The following is a 24,158-nucleotide window of genomic DNA, read 5'->3' as shown; positions in this document are numbered from 1 at the left end:
TATAACATGCAATGATGAGAGATGCCGTGCAGGTCCCAGTTTGATCACGGGCAGTTCCTGTTTCAATATATAGAACATGTAAATGTCTGAAAAAACAACAGATTTTGAGCAATGAACCAATGCAGGGTAGATTTCAATCAATCTTTTACCTCCATAGACCAAGACCTTGATATTTTGAATAAATAATAAAAGGTGAGTTGCTCAACATTTTTGAAAATGTACACATACATTTGTATTAGAAATACAATCCAAACCTGAATTTAAATGAAATTTTTGATAATGTTAACATTCTTTATAAAGGCATATTTCATATTACCAATAAACAAAAACAAAAGAACAACTCCCAGAAACCTCCCCTCACTAGTAGTAGCAACACACACTCTCTCTCTCTCTCTCTCTCTCTCTCTCTATATATATATATATATATATATATATACACACACACACACGCATTAATTTTGATCCGTTTTGGCAATGTCCATCACAGCTGCTCTTTTATGTATTTATTTTAATTCTACGTAGTGATTGATGTCTGAACAAATCCACTCTTCATCTAATAAATCATAATCATCAGCCCTTGAATTAGATCTCTGCAGTTTGGTCCGTAAGAATAGAGTATAGCAGCTGTCTTGACCAGTAACCCTTGCTTAAATTCCCGAAAGTTATTTTAGGCTATTAAAACTAATAGGTCATAAACTACAATTTGTGGACCCTTGAGGTAGTTCTCTAGTTAGGTCTATACGAAAGAGTATAGCAGCCATCTTGCGATCGTTGGCAGTGATCATATTATATTTAAGCCCCTATGTGATAAAGCTAAGGATGGGTCCAGTAGGTTCATTTGCTTGAACTAGTTCATTCGATACCGTTCGTTGCTTTGAGTCGTTCAAATGAAGGAGGGTGCTCTTGAGGTGATGTCATAGAAACAGCTCTCCCGGCATTTCGTTCAAATGAACGAGTTAGTTTATTATGAGCACGAGCAGAAATCAGCTACCCAGTGCGCTGCCTCTAGCCTGCCTAAGTGGAGAAATGGTATCTACTAGACGGAGAGACAGATAAACTTTCTAATTTTGTATAACTCCTTCTCCCCCAGTTGAGAAGTGTGAGAGGAGATGTGCTGTCATGTGACCATTAACACGGCATGCCATTGGCCATATGCGTGCGAGCTTATTTTGCCGTTCAAATAAACAAGCTAGTTCATTTGTGCTGTCTTGATTGAAACAGCTCTTGGGGCACTTTGTTCAAATGAACAAGGTAGTTTATAATGAGCTATCTTAGCAACAGCACTAGCGGTGCGAACTAGTACATACATTTTCCCAGATGGTGCTTGCCTATTAGTAATGGGAAGAAGCAGTTCACCTGTGGGAACTAGTTCATTCACTCTCGCTCCCAAGAAAGAACTACTTCACGAACTACTTCGCGAACTACTTCAAAATGTTTAACTTTCCCGCTAAAGCACTCTGCAACCGCTGAAGTAGTTCGTCCGCGAACAAGTTCCTTCTCATTCCCTTCATACAAGGCTTCATCGCTTCGCGAGCTTTCCAGAACGAGGAAGTACACAAAGTGGACAACAGGTAGCACGCAGGTGCACTTCTCTATAACATTCGTAGATGCTACAGAAATGAACGTTCCTATTACCGGTAATGTCAGTTCACACTCTCTTCCCCCGCCCCCAAACCCTCAGGAATGTATAGGAAAAATCTATTTCTTTTCAAAGATAATAAAAATGTCTGTGAAATATTGTTGACTTGAAAATGAGATGTTTTAAACGCTGATCAGTTATCGCAAGAGCACCCTTTTCTTGGTGGTGATTTCATCCCCTGACTGAAACAAATTTAGAACATCTGAGCGTTGGTCAACTTTTTCTCGCCGGTGGCGCTAAACGTCAGACTCCAACACTCTCGCTCCCAAGAAAGAACTACTTCGCGAACTACTTCAAAATGTGTAATTTTCCCGCCAGAGCACTCTGCAACCGCTGAAGTAGTTCGTCCGCCAACAAGTTCCTTCCCATTCCCTTCACACTCGTGAAGTTCTACAGTTCGAGAAGTAGTTCTCGAGAGACGAGTAAACACTTCACAGTTCGTGGGAGTGAAGTAGTTCCCGAGAACTAGTTCGTTCGCGAACTACCCATCATTATTGCCTATGTCTTCATCCTCCTTTAACATGCTGTATGCTCGCGAGAACGACTCGTTCAAAATATTTGAACGAACTCATACCAGTTCAAATGAATGAGTCGTTCAAATGAACTAGTTCATGAACGAACCAAATCTAGCTAAAGCCCATTCTTTGAATAGAGGGAATAAGAAAGCTTTGTGTGAAAAAGTAAGTGTCTTCAATTATAGCACAAAACACAAAAGAAAAAATACGACAGGTCGGCTTGGGAAGCGCGAGGGAAAACATGAAAGGGCTGGGACAATCTCCACCTCTTCATACAATGCCATCTTCAGAAGATTTGCTTTCTCCTCATCAATACTTCTTCTCCATTCATTTCTTCTCAGCCCTCAACAAGCTCGTTTCTACTACCCAGCTTCGTGAGGAGGGAAGGCTTCAATACTCATTGAAGGGTCATCATCGCAGATCTTCAGTTTTCAGACGCCGGAAACAGGTCACATGGTGGACCAAAAACTTGCCGGAAACAGGTCACATGGTGGACCAAAAACTTGCCGGAAACAGGTCCCATGGTGGACCGTAGACTGAGTGGAAGACTGAGGATCTGTGAAGATTCTCACTGAGTGTTGAAGCCTGTCCTAATGAAGCTGGGTAGCAGAAACGAGCTCATCAGGGCTGAGAAGAAATGGACGTAAAATTGGGATTGATGAGGAGCGAGCCAGTCTTTATGAAGTGTGTTTTGTGTCTCCTTTCTCCCTCTTCCCACACTAATCTGTCATTAATTTTTCCCTGTTATATGTTCCTTTCAATTTTCCTATATTTCTATACATGATTTGATTTTCTCTTTTTGTTGCTTTCCATTACTTGAACATATAGTTGATTCCGTCAGTACCGGGCGAGTTGGCCGTGCGCGTAGAGGCGCGCGGCTGTGAGCTCACATCCGGGAGATAGGGGGTTCGAATCCCACTGTCGGCAGCCCTGAAGATGGTTTTCCGTGGTTTCCCATTTTCACACCAGGCAAATGCTGGGGCTGTACCTTAATTAAGGCCACGGCCGCTTCCTTCCAACTCCTAGGCCTTTCCTATCCCATCGTCTCCGTAAGACCTATCTGTGTCGGTGCGACGTAAAGCCCTTAGCAAAAAAAATGATTCCGTCAGTCGTTGCAGATCACATTACCCGTGCTTTTCTGCCAATATAGTATGGGGCAATGTCTCAGCGACTCTCTTTTGCCTCTAGTCCGTAAAGTTCCTTTAACATACCTATTACTGAGTGGAAATTATGGAGTGCTCTCGCTCTGTGCAGGGCCATGACTCCTGGCCCGGACAAAATCCATAACGAAATACTCATTCGAGTGACAGGTGTCTCAGTGATATTCCCTCACCTCCCTGTTTTATAGAGTATGAAGTGAGGGGCAATTTCCTTCTCAGTGGCGTATGGGAGTTGTAATACCAATTCCAAGCCAGATAAAATCCAAAATTTCTGGATAGCTATAGGCCAATATGACTAATAAATGGCGTCTTTAAGCTGTTCAGAAGGATGTTGACCCAACTACATGTGTGGGCGTTGGAAGAGAGAAGTCTCCTGACTAACTACCAGTGCGGTTTTCACTCTTATCGGTCTGCCACTGATCATCTGGACAGATTGGCAATTGCCATTCGGGAGGCCTTTTTTCAGAAGGAACACTTGGATCACCATGTTCTTCAAACTGAAGAAGGCATGCGATACTATCTGGTGGTATGGGATCTCCACTGTCCACTCTACACAAGTGGGGATTCTGGGAAAATTTGCCAGTATTTATCAAGAATTTCATGTCACTCGAACTTTTTCAAGTCCAACTGCAGAGGGCATATTCTGAATATTATACTCAAGAAAATAAAGTACCGCAGGGATCTGTGCTGAGTTTTCATACTCTTCACAGTCGCCCCTCCAACGCCATAATTGCCACCGCTGGGGTTGCAGTCATTCCATTGCTTTATGTAGATGATTCAGCTGTATATTGCAGCTCGGGGAGGATGACAGCTACAGCAAACTATTAACCTAGTGCTGAGATAGGCCCTCAACACTGTTTTCTATTTTCAGCAGTGAAAACCTCAGTTGTACTCTCCTGCAACACCCGCCTGTCCATCCTCAACTGGAACTCTGCTTACCAGTGGTAGACACCTGGAGGTTTCTGGGTCTCCATTTTAATAAGAAACTTATGTGACATGCGCACGCATGTGCACACCCCAATCTGTCAGTTAAAGGTTAGAGAGACTTAACATGCTTAAGTTACCGAGCTCGATAGCTGCAGTCGCTTAAGTGTGGCCAGTATCCAGGATTTGGGAGACAGAAGGTTCGAACCCCACTGTCGGCAGCCCCAAGATGGTTTTTCGTGGTTTCCCATTTTCACACCAGGCAAATACTGGGGCTGTGCCTTAAGGCCACGGCCGCTTCCTTCCCACTCCTAGCCCTTCCCTGTCCCATCGTCGCCATAAGACCTATCTGTGTCGGTGCGACATAAAGCAACTAGCAAAAAAAAAAAAGATAAAACAAGTTTCTCAGCTTCCGGTAACTTGAGCTTTTCATACTAACCTGATTCCCAGCATACTTGCTGAATCAGCAGTTCCACCATTATGGCAAAGACGGTAGCAGATAATCCTCGTGTATGCTGCCCAAATTTTTGAAATGCCGTAACTTCCAAGCTTTCAATGCCTCTTTGATATACAATACCACCAGAGATAACAAAAAACCGGCCGAATGCCACTCAACGGGATATAGTTATATCTACACAGTGGATGAAAAGTGAACATGTGCGCCCCTGTTCATTGGAGGTATTTCTGCGACTTCTTTCACCAATATCCAGCCGCACGACTTTTCTTCAGACGGGTGTAAGATAGGAGAGAATAAGAATGTCGGTTGCTTGTTTGATTTTGATGATGTTGGCACCAAGGTCTCGCTTCCTAGTCCCTCTAGCGTATATAATGCTGAGCTCTTCACCATCTTAGAAACTCAACAGTTTGTACTCGGGTACAAACGTGGTTACTTTCTTTTACGTACCGACTCGTTAAGTTCTCTGCAATCTATTTATACTTGTTTCTCGCAATACTGCTGGTACAGCATATTCATAACCTTCTAGTAACGATTATGCAATGATGACACTAGAATCACCTTCACATGGTTTCCGAGCCATGTTAGGATTACAGGCAACAAACTTGGAGATCCAGATGCAAAAAAAACTCTACTTTTAACAACTGCACCTATGAATATATCTGTTATGGCTTTTTGTTCTCAACTATGCGAACAATCTCAGAGTCCTGGGAATCGGTCAGGCTAACTATCTGAATTCCCAATGAGCTGAGTGCAATTAAGAAGACAGCTACCACATACCAGTCTTCTTCCAGCCTTCATAGAGAGAGGCCATAGTTTTATGTAAAGCTGAGGACAGGTCATTGAAGATTTATGCAGTCTTATCTCCTAAAGACGGAAGACCCACTCCCCCAATGTGTTCATGTGGTGCCAAATTCATCATGACTCACATTATCACAGAGTTTGCCGGTCTTTCTGGGCTAAGATGGAACCTCAGCCTGCAGGAAACACTCAAACTCATACTAGCCAATTACAAGAATTCTGCTGATCTCGCCATTTCCTTTATGTGTGAGAGAAGATTAGTCAAGCACATTTATAGAGTATTTTAAGTGTTCAGTTACTCTGGGAACTTACGTTCCCTTTTGATGAGTTAGTGTCCATTTCAATTTAATAAAATAAATTTTAATTTCCTCTTAAAGCAAAAATCACCACCAACATCAGAAATGACAGAGAAATTGGCAGTCGACCCAGTTCTTGAACATTATGCTAAAGTACGTGCGTGTAGCTGCTAAAGTTGCATTCTTTATCAGGAGATTATGGGTCCCAGTTGGTTTGTCATCACTGTGACCTTGAGGATGGCTTTGTATTTTAGTTATTGTGCCACATTTTTCATAGCGGCTAGCCACAGCGTAATGCATATCACTAAGACCATATTTCTTGCATTATTCAACAGATGAGTTATGTTTAAAAATGCCCTTCTAGCTGTAGCCTTAAGATGTCCATGAATGTGCATTTTGCAGTGAATAAATAGAAAAAACCCTGATTACAGAAAACTTTTACATAATCATGGTGGGAATTAAAAAGAAAATCTCTAAGTTTTCATTTCAAAATTCAGGTTGGGAAAATTACATGGGTAGATACAATGGTATTTAATGCATACAAATACTTACATAGCTCATGATAGACAAATTTAGTAACTGTGTTTCATTGACAGTGGCATCCAGAACTTTCAAACATAAGTACTCATTAGCTTCAAGTTTATGCACACTATGGTTTTTTTTTTTTAAGATTGAGTACCAAAGTACAGTACAGTCTCCCTCCCAGCCACTGACTGTGGCAGTGTGTGTTCATATTATTCAAATATTGACGTTTGATGTGAAGAAAATCGTACATAATTCCACAACCGAGTTAACTAAATTTCTTTCTTCGTCCAAAATTCATGCCATGATTTTTCCATTTATTTTCATGGCCTGTTCATTTTTTTAACTAAATTAGCTTGTTTAGAAAGCAGAGGTGCCTACTATTACGGATCGTCCATTATTATTACGGATTTCACCCTGCGATTACGGAATTATGTTCAAAGGGGATACTGTATTACAGAAAAGCTGACATTATCATGAAAAAATAATTTTCTACGGAAAAAAAAAAAAGAAAAGGAAAAATGTTCAATCCTTTCGAGCCTTTCTCCTAAATCGTTCTCGTTTCAATGCTTGTGAGTTCGATCGTGACTTCCTTTTGCTATCCATAAGAGTTGTAAAATCCATTGCGAATGAAGGAGCTCAGGTCTTGCTCTTCTCCACTATAAACCCTTCAGTAATGTTGTATTTGCTGTGTTAAGTGTACCTGACAGTTGACAGAAAGATGTGAGACCTACATTAAGCACATCTGAACTGTATCGCTTATGGTTCAGAAGACAAAAATGTCATCACAGTGGGAAGGATGCCTTAAGAAAAACTACACTGAAAAGCAGTTGCTGCATGAGAAACAAGCTACAAGGAATGTGTGCAAATGTTATTGTGTAATATGATATACTTTCAAATAGATTGCTAGAGGGAAGGGCAAAAGGGCTGTCATTATCGAGAAAGAAGGAGCGTGCTTTAGACTTGACATGAAATTTTTCTCGTGGGTGGAGGGCGATTACTGATAATCCACTTCAAAGGTTGGCACCTCTGAGAAAGCCATGTAATTCACCGTGGATATTATGAATGTTGTGGGAAAACACTGTCAATTAACACATCCTGAGCAATGTTAGCCAATGATGTAATATTATCAGTAGAGTCCTGTAATGTTCTGTTTCCTGTTTTTATTAATGCCTCTCTGAAATCCTCTTCTCCTTGACCATCAAGTAGCAAATGCATAAGGCTGTTCCACTCAGCAAGGTTCCTCTCTTAGACAGGTCATGCTGACATCTGCTCATGGCTCACTTTGAGCCAGAACAATGCATCCTAGAATCTCGAGAGTGGTTGACCTTTCTTGACCTAATTCCTATTACTCCTGGGTAGAGCATAGGGCACATACAAGAGCTCTCCATCTGACTCGACTTGCTGCCACAGTTCTGATATTCTTCCAGGACTTTCCAACTGACGCCGTCTCCGCTTCCACTGTTCGACGCCATGTTATCCTTTTTCTCCCTCTTCTAGCCCCTTGTGAATTCCATTCAAGAGCCTGTTTTGGAATGCTGTCAGGACCTTTACGTAGTTTGTGTGACTTATCCATTTCCATTTACGTAATCTAGATTTCAGCCTTGCGTTGTTGGGTACGCTCTCTCAATTCCTGATTAGACATCTGGCCATCGCACTCCTAGGATGGACCTTGCGTGTTATCTCCCCAGTCATCTTCCCTGTCTCATATCTGTAGAAGAGCACTGATTTCACATTTGTCTCAAAAGATTCTCAATATAGTCTTTGTTCTCAATTTTGTGGACATCCACACCAGCCAGAGCTGGGCAAAGGCCTCTTTGGCCTTGTTTACCCTATTTTGGACATCTTCATTTGCCCCTCCACCTCTAGAAATAATACTTCCTAGGTAACAGAAGTTGTCAACTCGCTCTATCTCGTTCTCTAATACTAGCTAATACTCTATTTGAAAGGTCTCCATCATGTTCCTCTTGGCAGATGTAACCTCTGTATAGCATTTTTACCATGTTGATGATTTTCGTTGAAACCCCATACCCCTGCATTGCTCTCCAGATTGCTTGGTGCTGTACGCTATCAAAAGATCTTTCATAGTCAACGAATGCCAAGTACAGTGAAGATTTATATCCCATGGACTGCTCTACTATAATTCGTAAGCTTTTTATTTGGTCTATACAGGATCGGTGTTCTGTAAAACCTGCCTGCTCTTAGCCTCCAATGGTTTTCTCAATCGGTTCAGTATGATTCTCAAAAAAGCTTCACTTGGTATAGCCAAGAGTGTAATTCCTCACCGGTTGGTGCAACAAGTCAGATCCCCCTTCTTTGGTAGTTTTATCAAAATGCCCTTCTTCCAATCCTCTGGGAGTGTCTCCGTCTTCCATGTGTCTTCGAACAATGGCAAAAGCATCTCAGTTGTCAACTCGTAGTCTGCATTCAACACCCCCGCCACAGTATTATCCTTGCTAGGTGCTTTGCCTGCCTTGCAGCTTTTCAGTGACTTCATGATCTTGCCTTTCATCAGCAGGTTGATATTTACTCTCAATTCCGGCACTTCTCGATAGTCTTCCTTTCCTCGATCCTCCTGTACCATGACTTTGTTTAGCACTTCTCTGAAATTCTCTTTCCATCCTCTCATTTGTTCTTCACTATTCATAAGCTTCTTACCTTCCTTAGATTTTATTGGCTGCGCTGATTGAATTTCTTTTGAGGCAGCTGTTTTGTAATATTGTAGAGCTGTTTTGAGTCTGCTTTCTACCGCGATAAAAATGTTTGAAATATGGATGTTCAGAATTTACTATTCGTACAACACACAACACACTCTCTGTTACAAAGGTTTCTTTGGCATGATTGATATTAACAACAGCAGGCCGCAGGAAATAAAATAAAATAAAAAGTCATAAATACTTCTGTTATTATTCATTGTAAAATAATTTTGTGTAGTACATGAGATAGGTAATTTTTTTGACAACTTTTATTCTGTATAATTGAGTCGTATGCGCGAACAAACGTCTATGTTACATTCCCTACATATTGAGAAAAACTGCAATAAAGATGATTGTTGACCACGGGACATGCCTATGCGATAGAATGTAACATAGACTTTTGTTCTGTAAACCAACAGCTTAGAAGTGCACGTGCTCACTCATTCGCAAATAATGGACGCATACAGAGGAGAATAGTATTATTTTAAAGTTTTAGCCTACTTATAATGATCTGATGCATACAAATACTATTCCATTAAATATAAAACTTAATTGAACTCGTTTCTTTACAGTGGTTAATATTTTCTTAGAAAGTAACTACTGTGCTCTTCATTCTGGTACTTCAACACATTAATTTGCACATCTTTATAATAATTATTATTACATCATCTGGTTACACATTAATGGCAAAATTTGAAAATGTATAACAAATATATTCAAATTGATATACACAGAAAAGAATAATAGCAACATGGTAAGTTATATTTTTCAACTCACTTGTAGTTTATATTCTGATGTTATTCTGCTTTTAGGTTTGCGTAGAAACTATGATACTCCTTCAAGTATTTCACCATATCTTGAAGACCCTTCTTTTTCTTCTTCGTAATTGGCAGATCATCTGGATACAAAGGAACAAGGTCAAAAATTGAAAATGTCTCACCAATGATGACATTTCTTGGTGTCACAACTGAATAATATTGGAATGGTCATATTGTATTGTGCGATTTTCTAACGTATACACCACTAGGCTCATCTTTAGTAAATTTTATCCACATAGCCTCCGTGATTTTTAGTTCCTTATTCTTCATGATACCCAAGGTCAATGGTTCAAAACTTTTGAAGTCATTTCTGTCCATCACTACTACTTAATAGTTTCTTGAAATAAAAGATTCTCCTATCACATACTTCCATTCAGAAGGAACATGGACTGTAGAAACCTTTTTCTGTTTTTCAATTAATGCAAAGTCTCTGTCGCATGGTAGGAAGCTGTGTCCCGAACAGAGAAATTTTTTATGAACTTAATCAAATTTCCTGAATAGTACAAGATGTAGCCAGTCATTATTTTGTCCTACGCATTGATCGGACCACACAATAAGTTTTCTGCTCTGCAAACTGCTTGGTTGAAAGTTGTCATTGATGTGTTTTAGTAAACATGATGCTATTTCTGTTGATCCCCTCTTCCCAATTGTTTCATTCCAGAGATAGGAAGTTACTTTATTTCGTCCCATGTCATGTATAGCAAAATTGTAGGAAGACAGCTGGCGTTAGTAGTACATGGATGAATGGGTGAGTGTAGGGTAGAACAGAACTTGTTGCAGATAGACACAAAGCATAGTTACATTTTCATTCCTTTCGGCAATTTCACCATCGTTGTGCATGGCTTTATACGCTTGATCGGCTTTGTAATGGTGCAGCATACTATCAGTCTGTATTTTCTTCCGCTCTTCTTTCGTTTGAGCAGCTTGAAGTTTGTTAAACAATAAGTCACCGTATTTACAAGTGTCACTTCATGGAGAGCCTATTTTCAGATTCATTTCATAAAAGGTTGATTGATAGCCTCAGGGTGCTTTGATTTAAAGGCTCTGTACATTTTAGCTAAGGTAAAATCAGGTGACAAGTACTCTTTCTCAGTTTTGTATTGAGAATAATGGCTGGCCTTCCTAGGGAAGCTGTTTATATGTTCTGTAACTTTGTTTTTGATTTCATCTGTAATAGAGTGAGGACGATTGAAATGCTTGCCCCTCTGGTCTTTAGGAACACTAACCCCGTCTTTCTTATTTCTCTGCAGAGTTTGGATACGTCCGTGTGAAATTGAAAATGTGTGCATAAGGGTAGTTTTACAAACTTGCAGAGAGCCTAATCTGTAACGAAATGTAGCTTTTTTTTTTTTTTTCTCTCTCTCGAGAAGTTGCATCTGTTAGTCCTTCCCTTCGTCTGTTAGGTTCCTCTAAGACAACACATTTCATTAAATAAAGAGTCTGTTCATCATAAGATAATTTATTAAATTCCAGGAAATAGGACAGTTTTAATTTGCAACTCAATTCTTTACACCCAGACCTCCTTCATTTACAATTGAAATTATCTGTTGGTTTCTTATGTTCTTCTACATGCTTACCTCTTTTACTGATGTAAGCTTTCCCACTGTCCCTTAATTGTTTATGTTTCACATCTTTCCACTCACTGGAGTCACTTTTCCTTTCCTGCATCTGTTTTTCGTCAACTTGTGTACACTGCTTGGGGATAACAGTACATTACGATCACTACTATCGTCTGATTGCATGACTATGGTGTCGATGATAAACTAAATAAACTCAGTAATATAAAACTGAACACACCAAAACAATCTCCGTACTAGAAAGTGTTCATTACATTGCATTCAATTTGTGACATTGTCAAACGCTCGTGCGGGAAACGATGTAACGTAGACTTTTGTTCCATTATTTTTCAAGTGCATTTCTCGTCACAATTTTGGGAATACTATAACCATCTGTTGAGATATGCTCAAACTACCTGCAAATACAGATCCAGGACACATCATAGATGTTTGTTCCGTGAATATCTCAAATGCCACAAAAAATGTTATGTAGATGTTTGTTCGTGCATACGACTCAATTTATCAACGGGACCCATATTAATGGAGACATTTCAAATGTTATTTTTCAGCCTTCCCCTAAACTACTGTCAGCCAGTGTGAGTGAAATGATTTCTAGCCTAAGTTGTAGGATCTTCTCCCCTAAATGCAAATTTTATTAAATTCTGTTGAGCCATTTTCTTGTGATGTGTGTGGTTACATACAGACATGACAGAAATTTAAATATGGCATTTTCTTTTATTCTGGCGATGACCGACACAGAAATCCCTTTTTTTTTTTTTAATTCTGTTTGAAGTGCAGACAAAACTTTATTTTATTTATATGGATTGTCATTTGTACAAAGGAAACTGCTCGTTTTTTTTTTCTTTTCTCAACAGATTGTGTTGTATTTTATATTTATTTGACTGAATAGTGGCAACCTCTAATATAGTACCATACTACAGTATCTAACTGGTACATACACTCACCAGCACAAAAAATGCAGCACGTAATAATGCTGAAGAATTTATTTGTAACTATTAGGGACTGGAAAAATTAGCATCTATTAGATGCTTGTTGTACAGATGGATTAATTTGGTTAATAAATCAATAATAATGGTGAGAATAAAGTTGCATGTAATGAAAATCATTGTGGTCTGTATTGAAAGTATCATATAGGAAATATTTTATTTTACTGCCACCTATTCAATACATTACATACAGGGTGAAGCGTAATTCGCGCACTCCTTTCATGCCAGCAATAAAATAATCTCTCTTACAAAATTTCGTCTTGCGAGTATATCCGGCAGAAAAACGACGTTGAAGAGTAACAATCTGGCAACACTGTAAGCACATGTAGGGTAACTAACTCTGTCAGCAGACGTTAGTCGTACTGTACAGTTGGTGCAATGGATAGAGTTTTGGGTTAGCATGCAGGAGGTCGAGTGGTCGATCCTGGGTTGAGGCGTGTGTTTTTTATTTCGTAAATGTAGTCCAGGTGGTATGGTATCTGGCATCTTAATCGTCAACAGCGATTGCAGCGGGTCCTTTAGAAACCATTTGCACTTATATACTACGATCCTAGAAATGGACGAACAATCGTTTTCATTGGTCAGCTTTGAAAGGCGCCCTTTCCACGTCGTGGGCGTGAATTTTTTCGCTCCACTTCATCTACTAGATGTGTAGCCTGTTTGTTTCAGCTGTCTATTTCTTATTAGTCTAACCAGGTATTTGTTGTTTCAGCGTTACAAAATGTTGTAAATGTAGGACACATGTGACCTCAGAAACGGTGTCTTACTGTATTACAGTAGGTAATGTCAGATGGAAATTAGCAAATAAAAAATGCTCCTCAACCCAGGATCGAACCATCGACCTCCTGCATGCCAACCAAAAACTCTACCCACTGCGCCAACTGTACGGCACGACGAGAACATGCTGACAGCGGTAGTTACCCTACATATGGTTACAGTGTTGCCAGATTGGTGCTCTTCAACGTCCGTTTTCTACCGGATATACTCGCAAGACGAAATTTTGTAAGAGACATTTTTTTATTGCTAGCATGTGAGGAGTCGCGCTGCGACGCCCGAGTGCGCGAATTACGCTTCATCCTGTATATTATAGAGAATAGAGCTATCAGTTTTTTCTTTCGGAAAACATATTTTTCATAAATAAAGTAGCGCATTTATAATAGATTAATTACAAATTTGCCTGTATTTGCTAAATTCACATTTGAGTCAAAATTTGCATTTCAAATTTTGATAACACTGTTTCACCACACCTTCTACTATAAATAAAGAAACTGAATTTCAACTTTTAAAACAAAAATTTGGAGTTATCACAAATGCAAGTGGCCGTGTGGGGGTCGCGCAACTGTAAGCTTGCATTCGGGAGATAGTATCGGCAGCCCTGAAGATGGTTTTCCGTAGTTTCCCATTTTCACACCAGGTACCTTAATTAAGGCCATCGCCGCTTCCTTCCCACTCCTAGACATTTCCTATCCCATCATCGCGATGAGACCTATCTGTCGGTTGCAGCGTAAAACAAATTGTTAAAAAATGCTGTATTTTCCAGTCCTTAGTAATTATCTGTTTAATCAAAGTTTAGCACTTATTCCTATATTCTTAGAAACTGTTGGTTTTGTTTTCTGAACAAACAATGAAGTATGGATTGTTTATGTCAGTAATCTTTAACAAAAATCTTGCATAACCTGGAAAACATCACTGGATGTGAGGCAGTAATGTTTTCCCACTCTTCAAACACTTATTGCTGTAGTGTTGTATTGTATTCCTTCAATCACATGTGTTTGCAAGATTATCGTAATCAGTTTTCAGGGGTAAACATGCCATTTAAGTCGTGAAGATGCTGTAAAAGCTGTTGCTTTGGTGGAAGTGTAATCATGGCATGCATTACATTGCAGAAGTGCTGAAGACTACACCTTCTACAATTTTCAGAACCGTAAGAAGGTACATGGAAGCTGGGGCTATTTAAGGAGACCCTGATCAAGTCTGAGAACAGCAACATCGGCAAGAGATCATCACTTCTTATTGCTTCAAGTTCTTTGCAACCATCACACCATCGTCTTTGAAGCACGAAATTGACTCCGCCAAGTTTGAAGCATTGTTATTATTCAGAGAACTGTCGGAAGAAGTCAATCTTCAATCCAAAAAACCTACCAAATGCCCAGAACTCACCAACAGCATTGCGCAGCTCAACTGTGTTTTGCAGTGGAACATTGCCGCTCTACAGTACAAAAATGGGAGCAAGTGCTGCTCACTGATAAGTCACGATTTGGCCCATGATCACCTGATGTTACAAGGTATTCATTCCCCTTGCCCATTCTCACTGAGCATGCCTTCTTGGGGATTCTCCGATTGTGTGGGCAGGGCACAATATGACTGCAAGGTTGGAATTAATCGTTGTGGAGCATGTTGTGCCTTTCACTCCATTTATCGATGATGGTTTTACTCTGTTGCGGGACAGTGCTTGTCCACATCTTGCGAGATATGAAGGGTATGGGGAAATATAATGGTAACCCAACCCACATTGGCTTGAATGGAGATATTGAATTGGAAAGGTTTAAAAAAATATTTCATACAAAAGTTATTGACATTTTATTAGTAATGCAACTGGCATTTACTGTTCAAAGACTGAAGCATACATTTTACATAGCATAATGGTACTTAATGACATACATATCAAATAGTGTCTGCCCAGAATTTTGCCAAATCACGGGCATTAGGTGTCACAGCCATCAAGTCCTCTATTGTGCAACTTAAAGGACACTTGCTACAGTTCATGAAATGGGCTGTGGTTTGGTCTTCACCACATTCACATTGCCTGGATGTGCCAGGAAAGCCCCACTTTACCATATTGATTCTTGATCTACCAACCGCAGTGCGAAGCTTGTTCAACGATTTCCACGTAGACCAATGTTCCTCGTGTCCTGGAGGGAGATGTTCAATTGGTAGCATCCAACCAGCAAGTTGAGGATTTCTAGTTCTCCATAATCTCAACCTTGTGGATTAAGCAGATTCGTTTAAATCTTCGGTTGTATTCAGGAAACTCCTCCTAGACCTCAATCTTCGGTGGGCAGGTTCATATCCATACAATGGGTGTGCACATGAGGCAAGTGTTTTGTTCTCTCATTCATGGATGGAACTTCTCTTCTTATATCTGGTGGGGCGATTCCAGCCAAACAGTAGATTCTATCTCATGGAATTGGTCTCAAGCAGCCAGTAATGAGTTGACATGTTTCATTTAGAGAAATGTCAACTTGTTTAGCATGACTTGATCTGTACCAAACAGGGCAAGCGTACTCTGCAGCGGAGTAACACAGAGCCAGGGCTGTAGTTCTCAATGTCTTTGGATGTGTACCCCAATTGGGTTCCAGACAACTTGCGAAGGATGTTGTTTCTAGCCGACACTTTCTGCTTGATGTTCATGCAGTGTTGTTTGTAGATGAAAGCATGATCCAATGTTACACCTAGATATTTAGATGTTGGGCAGTGATCTAGTTGAATATCTTCCCATACTACCTGCAATTTCCTTGACGTCTGTCTGTTCTTTAAATGGAAGGCATATACCTGAGTTTTAGATGGGTTAGGCTTCAATTGGTTTCCTGTGTAGTGGTAGGATAGTTCAGAAAGAGCCTCTGATAACTTTTCTTCTACAACCTCAAAGCAGTTTGCTTGAGTAGCAATAGCTCGATCATCCGCATATATGAAGCTTCTGGTGCCAACTGGATGAGGTTGGTCATTCGTATAGATATTGAAGAGCATAGGGGCGAGAACACTGCCTTGTGGCAAACCATTCTTTTGTTTCCTCCATCGACTTTTTTGATCCTGAAATTCAACGAAGAACCTACGATTTTGGAGAAGATTGCAAATTACTTGAGTCAACTTGTAATCTTTTGTCATGTTGTATAATTTGCACAACAGTATACGATGATTAACTGTATCATATGCAACAGATAAGTCGATAAAAGCCACCCCTGTGATTTTATGATTTTCAAATCCATCTTCGATATACTATGTCAGATGGAGGACCTGTGAAGTACAACTTTTCCCTTTACGGAATCCTGCTTGCTCTGGGATAAGAAGTGGTTCAATGATCACAGTAAGTCTTTCCAGGATCATCCGTTCTAGGATCTTGTAGAGATGACACAACAGTGAGATAGGTCTGTAATTTTGCAGATCATTTGGGTCTTTTCCTGGTTTAAGAATTGCGATTACTCTGGCTTTCCTCCACACACGTGGTAACTTGCAGGTGTTTATACAGTTGTTGTACAGTACTAGTAACCATTGTTTAGCAACAGGTCCAAATTGCTTAATTTGCTCAACACATATTTCATCTAGGCCGGCAGCCTTACCATTCTTACACTGATTTATTGCTCTGTTCAGCAATGGTAACTTATTTTGTGGCATACCATTGTTTTCCTGCAACTAGCACAAGACTGCTGAATGTTGTCACATCTCATCTGCAGAGGCATCTACATACTCATCCTCAATTGTAGATGACTCCGTAGTGTTTATGGCGCTGTAGAAGTCGTGGCAAATAGGAGGTATACATTTCAGTGCAGAAATGAGGTTGTGTTTCTTCTTTGTGTCAACTTGTAAACTGGAAGTGACCCGGAATACTTTCGAAGACTGGTACTTTGTAAGGTTGAAGGACAACCTCATTTGTTTAAGTTTACTTTCTGCCAGTCTTCCCCATTAAATGTATTTGATTCCAACATGATCCCTGGCTCGTCTGCAGAGAGGATGAGACATACGCTATCTCGGAGTAACTTCTATGCCCTTCTTCTGAGAGATTCTTCCGATTAAACAAACGTCTCGTGTCGCTGCAGCACGCAAAATCTTCTGATTTCATAACATGGACACAAAACGGTCTCTTTTGGCCACACTTCTTCAAGATGTCCACCCAGTCTTTAGGGGTGTATACATACTGCACATGTCGACGAACGTACTTTTCCACAACACCGAAGTCTCGGTCACTTTGAAACATGGAGTGTCCAGAAAGAGGTAAGTGGTGCTCAATGGAGGAAAATCTTCCTGTTGCAACAAGCAGGATCCAAACATACACAATATTCCAGTTTTTGTTTTGCCCGGAGCAGTTGTCTGAAATTGCAATCAACTTATTCCCTCGTATATCGTGATCTTCAAAATACTTCAATAAGCAGCTGTCTATTTCATCTGAACCCCTGGATGCTACTGTTTCATCCCAAACAAAGAAATGACTGGGTGAGGAATTACGGGGGTGAATGCTGAAGTTATATGTCCACAATTTCCTCTTATAGAACATTGGTCCTGTAGAGAGTTTAGGAGTGGGCAATGCCTGTTGTAAATCAAAAGTTATTACATGGATATCTTTATCTAAAACTGTCCGCTCTGTTTGTACTTTTAGATTATCTTGGCCTGCCTGGGCTTTTCTGAGATGTAATTCCTTCTGTACATTTATTTGTTTTAACTTTTTCCATGTTGTTGTCGTTTCTCACAGCCATCAGTTCAATTTCATTTGAATCGCACGTTGGGCAAGTATCTGATTTGGGCAATGTGAAATAAATATTGAAATCTTCAATAAAAAAGTGATGATACTTATCGAAAGATACAGTATTTGCTTTGATATCAGGACAGTATTCATCTTTATAGTGGTTGCAGCAACTGTGTATAGAATATTCCATTGACACATAGAATTTATCACCATTATCTTTTCTACTATAATGGCTTTTGTATTTTGGAATACTTTCTATATGTTTTACTAACTGTATGTCTTCCTCTGAGTAGGCATGTGGTCTGTGCTTGTGTTTGCCTCTTCTATCGTCTGGTGGAGTAGTAGCCCCTGTTTGCATTTTTGATTGTATATTTTCTACCCTACCTCTGTTGTGTTGTAAACCATGGATGCTTAAAAATGCAACTTTACAGACATCAGTGCTTCTGCCATCTTTTATTACACTGTATCGCACAGTGTTGTTACATCTACTAATCTCATTGCCTGTATATCTTCTTTTTATGGATTCTAGCCGCATGCGACCAAAGAAATAAGCATTTCGTCTATTGAAGTCCCCAAAGTTCCAGAATGACTTGTTTATCTGTATAAGCCCCTCCCCAATCCATTCAAAACACTTTTTAGCACATTTACAAGAAGCACAAAGTACATTTCTCACCTGGATCACTGTACCTTTTTAGTAGTGTACTCAAGTCCACTATTCTTTGCAAGTTTCTTCCTTTTTGTTTGTTCACTTTCCTCTTTCTTTTTCTTGATGTCTTCATTGTGATGTATTTATTCTGAGGGTCAATCCTGTTGTGGTTCATTCTGGTAATGAAATGATATTGTATAGAAAGTGGCATTTTCAATTATTAGGTCCATTACATCAATAAAATGGTAACCTCTTCAATGAAATGATGAATAAAATGGTAATCCACAAATACAAGTACACTGCTGTTTGTAAGCATCGTACGATTTATACAGTACAGTATAGTTGTATGAAAATGTATATTAACTGTATCTCAGTATCATGATCTCATATAATAATTCAATATGCAAATAAAAAAGCAGCTTAACTAGCCCACACAAAGATAATGGTAACCAGCAAATAACAACATGTGGTGGAAAACAAAACTAACCTCACTTGTACTAGAATTAATATTAGTAGATTCTTCCATCTCCTTTTGTAAACTGAAGTCTGGAACATTAATGTCATCATCAAAACAGTTAGAATAACTGGAATCACTAGACAATTCACTTAAAATTGCATTAATATCACAACTTCCCTTACCACTGCCAGCTGCTGCCTCCATTTTGAATTTGAAGGTTACCATTGTCTCTCACTAGAGAGTGTGGGTTCCCATAGAAACAAATCTATTGTGCTGCCATCTGTCATCAATAAGACGAACTTGTAACACCAATTAGTTTAGATATGAGTTACCAATGTAGTACTGTACTTACTTTGAAATATTCAAATTGGAGGGTTACCATTCTCTTTCCCCATACCCTTCCTATGTGGAACAGTTCTTGGATGAAGTGGAAATTCATGTTATGGTTGGAACCAACTGGAGAGAACGGGGTCCATCAGCACTATCCAAACACCCTATAAGACCTACGGGAGTACCTCCTGGAAGAGTGGGAGATGGTTCTACGAAAGTCGATCAAATATAAATGGAATTTTAGTTCCTGAACATCAACAGTTGGTAGGACTAGCCCCGCGTTTTTGCTATGCTTAGGCGGAACCGTTAGGAATGGGGAGAGCGTGCTGTTAGGTATTTCCCACTGTTTTGTCAGTAACGCTCATGATGTTAGAGCAACAGGTGCACCCCTTCACTGCGCAACGCATAATTATAAAATTTCTTGCTCGTGAAAGAGTTACAGCAGCGGAAATTTGCCAGAGATTGACTGCACAGTTCGGTGATCAAACATTGTCAAGGGCGTGTGTGTTTGCCTGGCATAAAGAGTTCAAGGAAGGACGACGTGTGGAAAATCAGCAACACTATCGCCGTCCTTGGACCAGCATTACAGACGAAAACATTTGTGCGTTTTAAAGACATTATTAATGACGATTGATGGGCGATAGTATGAGAAATTGCAGAATAACTCCGGATTGAGTTATGGGACCTGTCAAGCAATCATCACAAACAACCTACAGTTCCGTAATGTATGTTCTATATGGATCCCCATACTGCAGCTCTTGTGTCCAAGCTACAGGGAATGCACTGGACTACACTTGATCATCCTCTTTACAGCATGGACTTATCGCCCTGTGATTTCCATTCGGTCGGACCGCTTAAAGTAGTTCTAGGAGGGCAACGTTTTGAAGGTGATAAGAGTGTGGAAGACAATCACAAAGTTTACGCAAGGAGTAATTTTTATACCACCTATTAAATTAAAATTACTCCTTGTGTAAACTTTGTGATTAGCATTTTTCAATACGGAATAATGACGAGAATAAGGGTTTGTAGTGTGGAAGACTTTGTGCGCAACTGGCTGGTGACACAACCCTATTTATATTTGTCATATAAAGGCTGGTCTCCACTGATTAACATTTAACACCAACATGTTAAATTTAATATGTTACAATTACATTTTACATGTATATTGTGATTGTGTCTTCCAATTGACTTTGCATGTTAACTCAGTATGTTGTGGTTAACACTTTTAACATGTTGGCGTGTTTTCTGCTCCAAGTGGAAAACTTGTCAAGTCAGTTTGTTGTTGGTGAGATGTCGGCACAGCTTCAGCAACTTCCGTGCTGTTTCCATTCCAACAGATAGCCTAAACGACACAAAGAGCATACTTTTTGTGAAGTAGGATTATAGTTACAACACTCCGCAATACTCATTCTCCTTGTTATAACCTACAAATACAGTATGCGCACATATGTCGTTCTCTCTGCACTATACGGGTACTAAAATTTATAGTCAGAAATGGAGTGGAGCAAGGAGATTACTTGGACTTAATTAATGATATAATAGAAAGTCCTTATTTGTGGGATGTCTTATCAAAGGAAAACAGAGGTAAAGCGAAGAAAGTCGACAGTTTCCAGAAACTCGAAATTATATATCATTGTTCCCGCGAGTGCGTAAAAAAAAAACTAGCGTCCCTCCGCTCCCAGTACGGTACAGTCGAGAATTGTAAAAAGTTTGGAAAAGTTGGGGACGGGAGCGGACAAAGTTTATACTTCAAAGTAGTTTGCTTTTGTAGCCTTGAGGAGGATGTGGGGAAGAAATATGCCTAATGAAACTGAATTTCTAAATCATAACAAGAAGCAACAGTGGCAATAACAAAGGCCAAATACTCATCTTCGTTTTCTTTTTGCTAGTGGCTTTACATCACACGAACACATAGGTCTCATGGCGACGATGGGATAGGAAGGGCCTAGGATTTTGAAGGAAGTGACCATGGGCGACGATGGGATAGGAAGGGCCTAGGATTTTGAAGGAAGTGACCATGGCCTTAATTAAGGTACAACCCCAGCATTTGCCTGGTGTGAAAATGGGAAACCGTGGATATCCTTCTTCAGGGCTGCCGACAGTGGGATTCGAACCCACTATCTCCTGCATACAAGCTCACAGCCGCATGCCCCTAACCGCACAGCCAACTCACCCGGTAATCCTCTTCATCCAAGTCCATTGCCCTTGTTTGAAAGTACTAGACACCACCTAAATGTATTACCACAAATTTATATAATGAACTAACTACCTGTATATAGAAAAAGGAAGTCAAGTTGAACATGTTTATTAAGTGTGGAGACAATGTTAAATGAAACAGTATTCAACATTTAACATGTTGATGGTGTCACCAGTTAACATTTAACACTTTTAACATTCAACATCTTGTTGTTAAATGTTAATCAGTGTAGACCGGCCTTATGAGGACATTGCAGTGTTAATCAGGATCATGCCTGTAAGGTTGGATGCTGCAATTCGTGCATGAGGATATAATACACATTTTCAAGGATACGAAAGGATGTCCATGATGTGTGAAGTGTAAAAAACCAATACTGGGGGGTAATTAACTTCTTGAGCTTCCTCAAAATTTGCTTGGAGTGTAAATCCATGTGTGTTACATATCTCTGGCATAATTCAGTCAATTATTGTCACACATCTAAAGGAGTCCATACTGTATAAAATAGTGTCCTAAAAGTGATTGGAATTAAAAATAAATTTCATTGTTTTTAAGGAATTGAAGTGAGTTTTTTGTGCCGGTGAGTGTAGTTCACATTTAAGTTAGAATTGTGGGAGGGTTTTTTCTTCATATCTGAAATCATTGATGTGGGTGACCTTTGTAGACCTAACTACTGACTACGTACCGTATTTACCTGTTTGTAAGCCGACCTTGTTTATTTTTTATTGGTTCAGAAAATTCCCCTCAGCTTGGAATTGGTATCGTTAATATGGCCAGTACGGTAGACGCAGTCCGGCCCCATGGTGCAGGGGGCAACGCGTCCGCCTGTCACCCGGCAGCCTCGGATTCGATTCCCGGCCGGGTCAGGGTTTTTTATTTTTAAATGATTAATATCCCTGGCCTGGGAACTGGGTGTTTGTGTCATCCTTAACGTTCCTTTCCTCACATTCAACACTTTACACTTCCGCCATTTACATAATACACATAGGTTCCTCACATATGGTGCAAGTAGGGGCAAAAGATCTTCCTAGGTCCACACCCGGAACAAATAGCATTTTTTTTTTAAACTGGTAGATGCACTAGGAAAAAAGTTTCAAAAAATAATGCCTGTAGACACCATAGGTAAGTTTTCGCCATCGTGTATTGATTGAGACCTGTTTCACTAACAGTTGTTAAATGATATGCTATAAAATTATGTTTCTTCAAACTTTTCCTGATAAATGTTGTCTAGCTAACATGTCAACTCTCACAAGAGTTACGAACCATGTGAATCTGAGAAGGCACTGGCATAACCAAGCCTTTTTTTAGCATGATCCAGTGCGATTTTAGTTTGGATACAGCTATAAAACATTACGCGTGAAATTACCATAAACAGGATGTTTCAACATTTGAAATGCAATTGCCTGCTGAGGATGGGAAACAGTCTTTTACAGACCTCTTAGCCTTTCTATGCTGGTTAGGATCCCTTTGTAACTTGACCCTACTTCAAACCACGCTCAGATATGGGAGTTATTAAATATTATACTGTCGTTTACAAAACCTGGCCAGAACTACTCCCTGATTTAGAGATCAGGATCATTAATCACTTGGAAAAGTATCCCTTCCATTTGTGGCATTTTTCAGCTTGAATGTCTTCAGGGGATTGTATTCTTGTGAGTATATACGTCTGTTGTACCTGAAACACCAGCAAAATGTCATATTTCATAGGAGTCGTGGTTAAGCTGTTGATGTTCTTTACTGATGAAAATACTAAGTAATATTCTCAAGGATGCTATAGCTGCAGAAATTCTGCTAACAATATTCTACTAATTGAAGCTTTTGAAATTCTAGCATTGTCTCCTAACATTCCATGAAAAATTGTCAGACGTGTGTACTAAGGCAGTCGCAGTGACAAAGAAATGTTACTATGAATCTTAATCATTTTATGGTAACAAATGATCAAACAATCGAGTGGCAGAAAATGCATTCCTTCTATGTGCTTCATTATTTTATTCTTTTTAAATTTCATTTTTGATTTCCCAGGCGTCAGCTTACAAGCGGTATCGGCTTATAATCAAATGAATACGGTACCGTACTTACTGGAAGTCAATTACTTCTCTTAATTGAAATCTTTATTCATTTTATGTTTTGATATTCCCATATAACTCTCACAGTCAGTAAAAAATTAGGGATATCCAACTCCAGTGAAGGTCCAAAAGGTGATCCTTGGATTAGGGTTTGAAGACAGTTTTTTCTCCAGGTCAAGCAGTGACACGCAAAATTTCCATTGTGTCAGATGATGCACGCGTGCTGCAGCGATCTCCAAGCCCTCCTCGACATAAGGTGTCCAACGTGCTGTTCATCACCAATCTGGTGCGGCCATTCACTGTCAACCAGCTGAAGGAGTTGCTGGCTCGAACGGGCACGATCGTCGAAGGTGGCTTTTGGATTGACAAGATTAAATCAAAATGCTATGTAGAGGTATGTGCTCTTCTGTATTAATATTAGACTTTTAGACTTTCATATATTATACCAGGCAGTGGACTGCACCTGTAGGGAGGTCCCTTTTCTTTTATCATGGACAGGGACTTTGTTGTTTGGCCCCATAAAACAACCTCAGTCTTCACAATACTACAAATCTTAGCGGTATGTCATTATTCACCATCATTATCATCATCCTTCTTTCCCCTTGTCCATCTCTGCCAG

General features: G+C 39.7%; 1 protein-coding gene across 5 annotated transcripts in view; it reads left to right on the top strand.

Annotated features, from left to right (window-relative positions):
• Positions 1-24,158, top strand: part of Acn (Acinus) — a 333,736-nt gene that overhangs the window by 249,554 nt on the left and 60,024 nt on the right. For 4 of the 5 annotated variants that reach the window (XR_010860744.2, XM_067151131.2, XM_067151130.2 and 1 more), the window contains one exon: positions 23,713-23,933. Coding sequence is in view for 4 of the 5 variants with exons in the window: in XM_067151131.2 (XP_067007232.2) it covers positions 23,713-23,933 (221 nt within the window). In the remaining variant the exon portion in view is untranslated. The remainder of the gene's footprint in view (positions 1-23,712; positions 23,934-24,158) is intronic. The other variant, XM_067151132.2, reaches the window with a different exon arrangement.

This window comes from Anabrus simplex, chromosome 7 (genome assembly GCF_040414725.1).
Source record: "Anabrus simplex isolate iqAnaSimp1 chromosome 7, ASM4041472v1, whole genome shotgun sequence".
In the NCBI taxonomy this organism is placed as follows: domain Eukaryota; kingdom Metazoa; phylum Arthropoda; class Insecta; order Orthoptera; family Tettigoniidae; genus Anabrus; species Anabrus simplex.
This window is presented reverse-complemented; position numbering and strand designations above follow the sequence as displayed.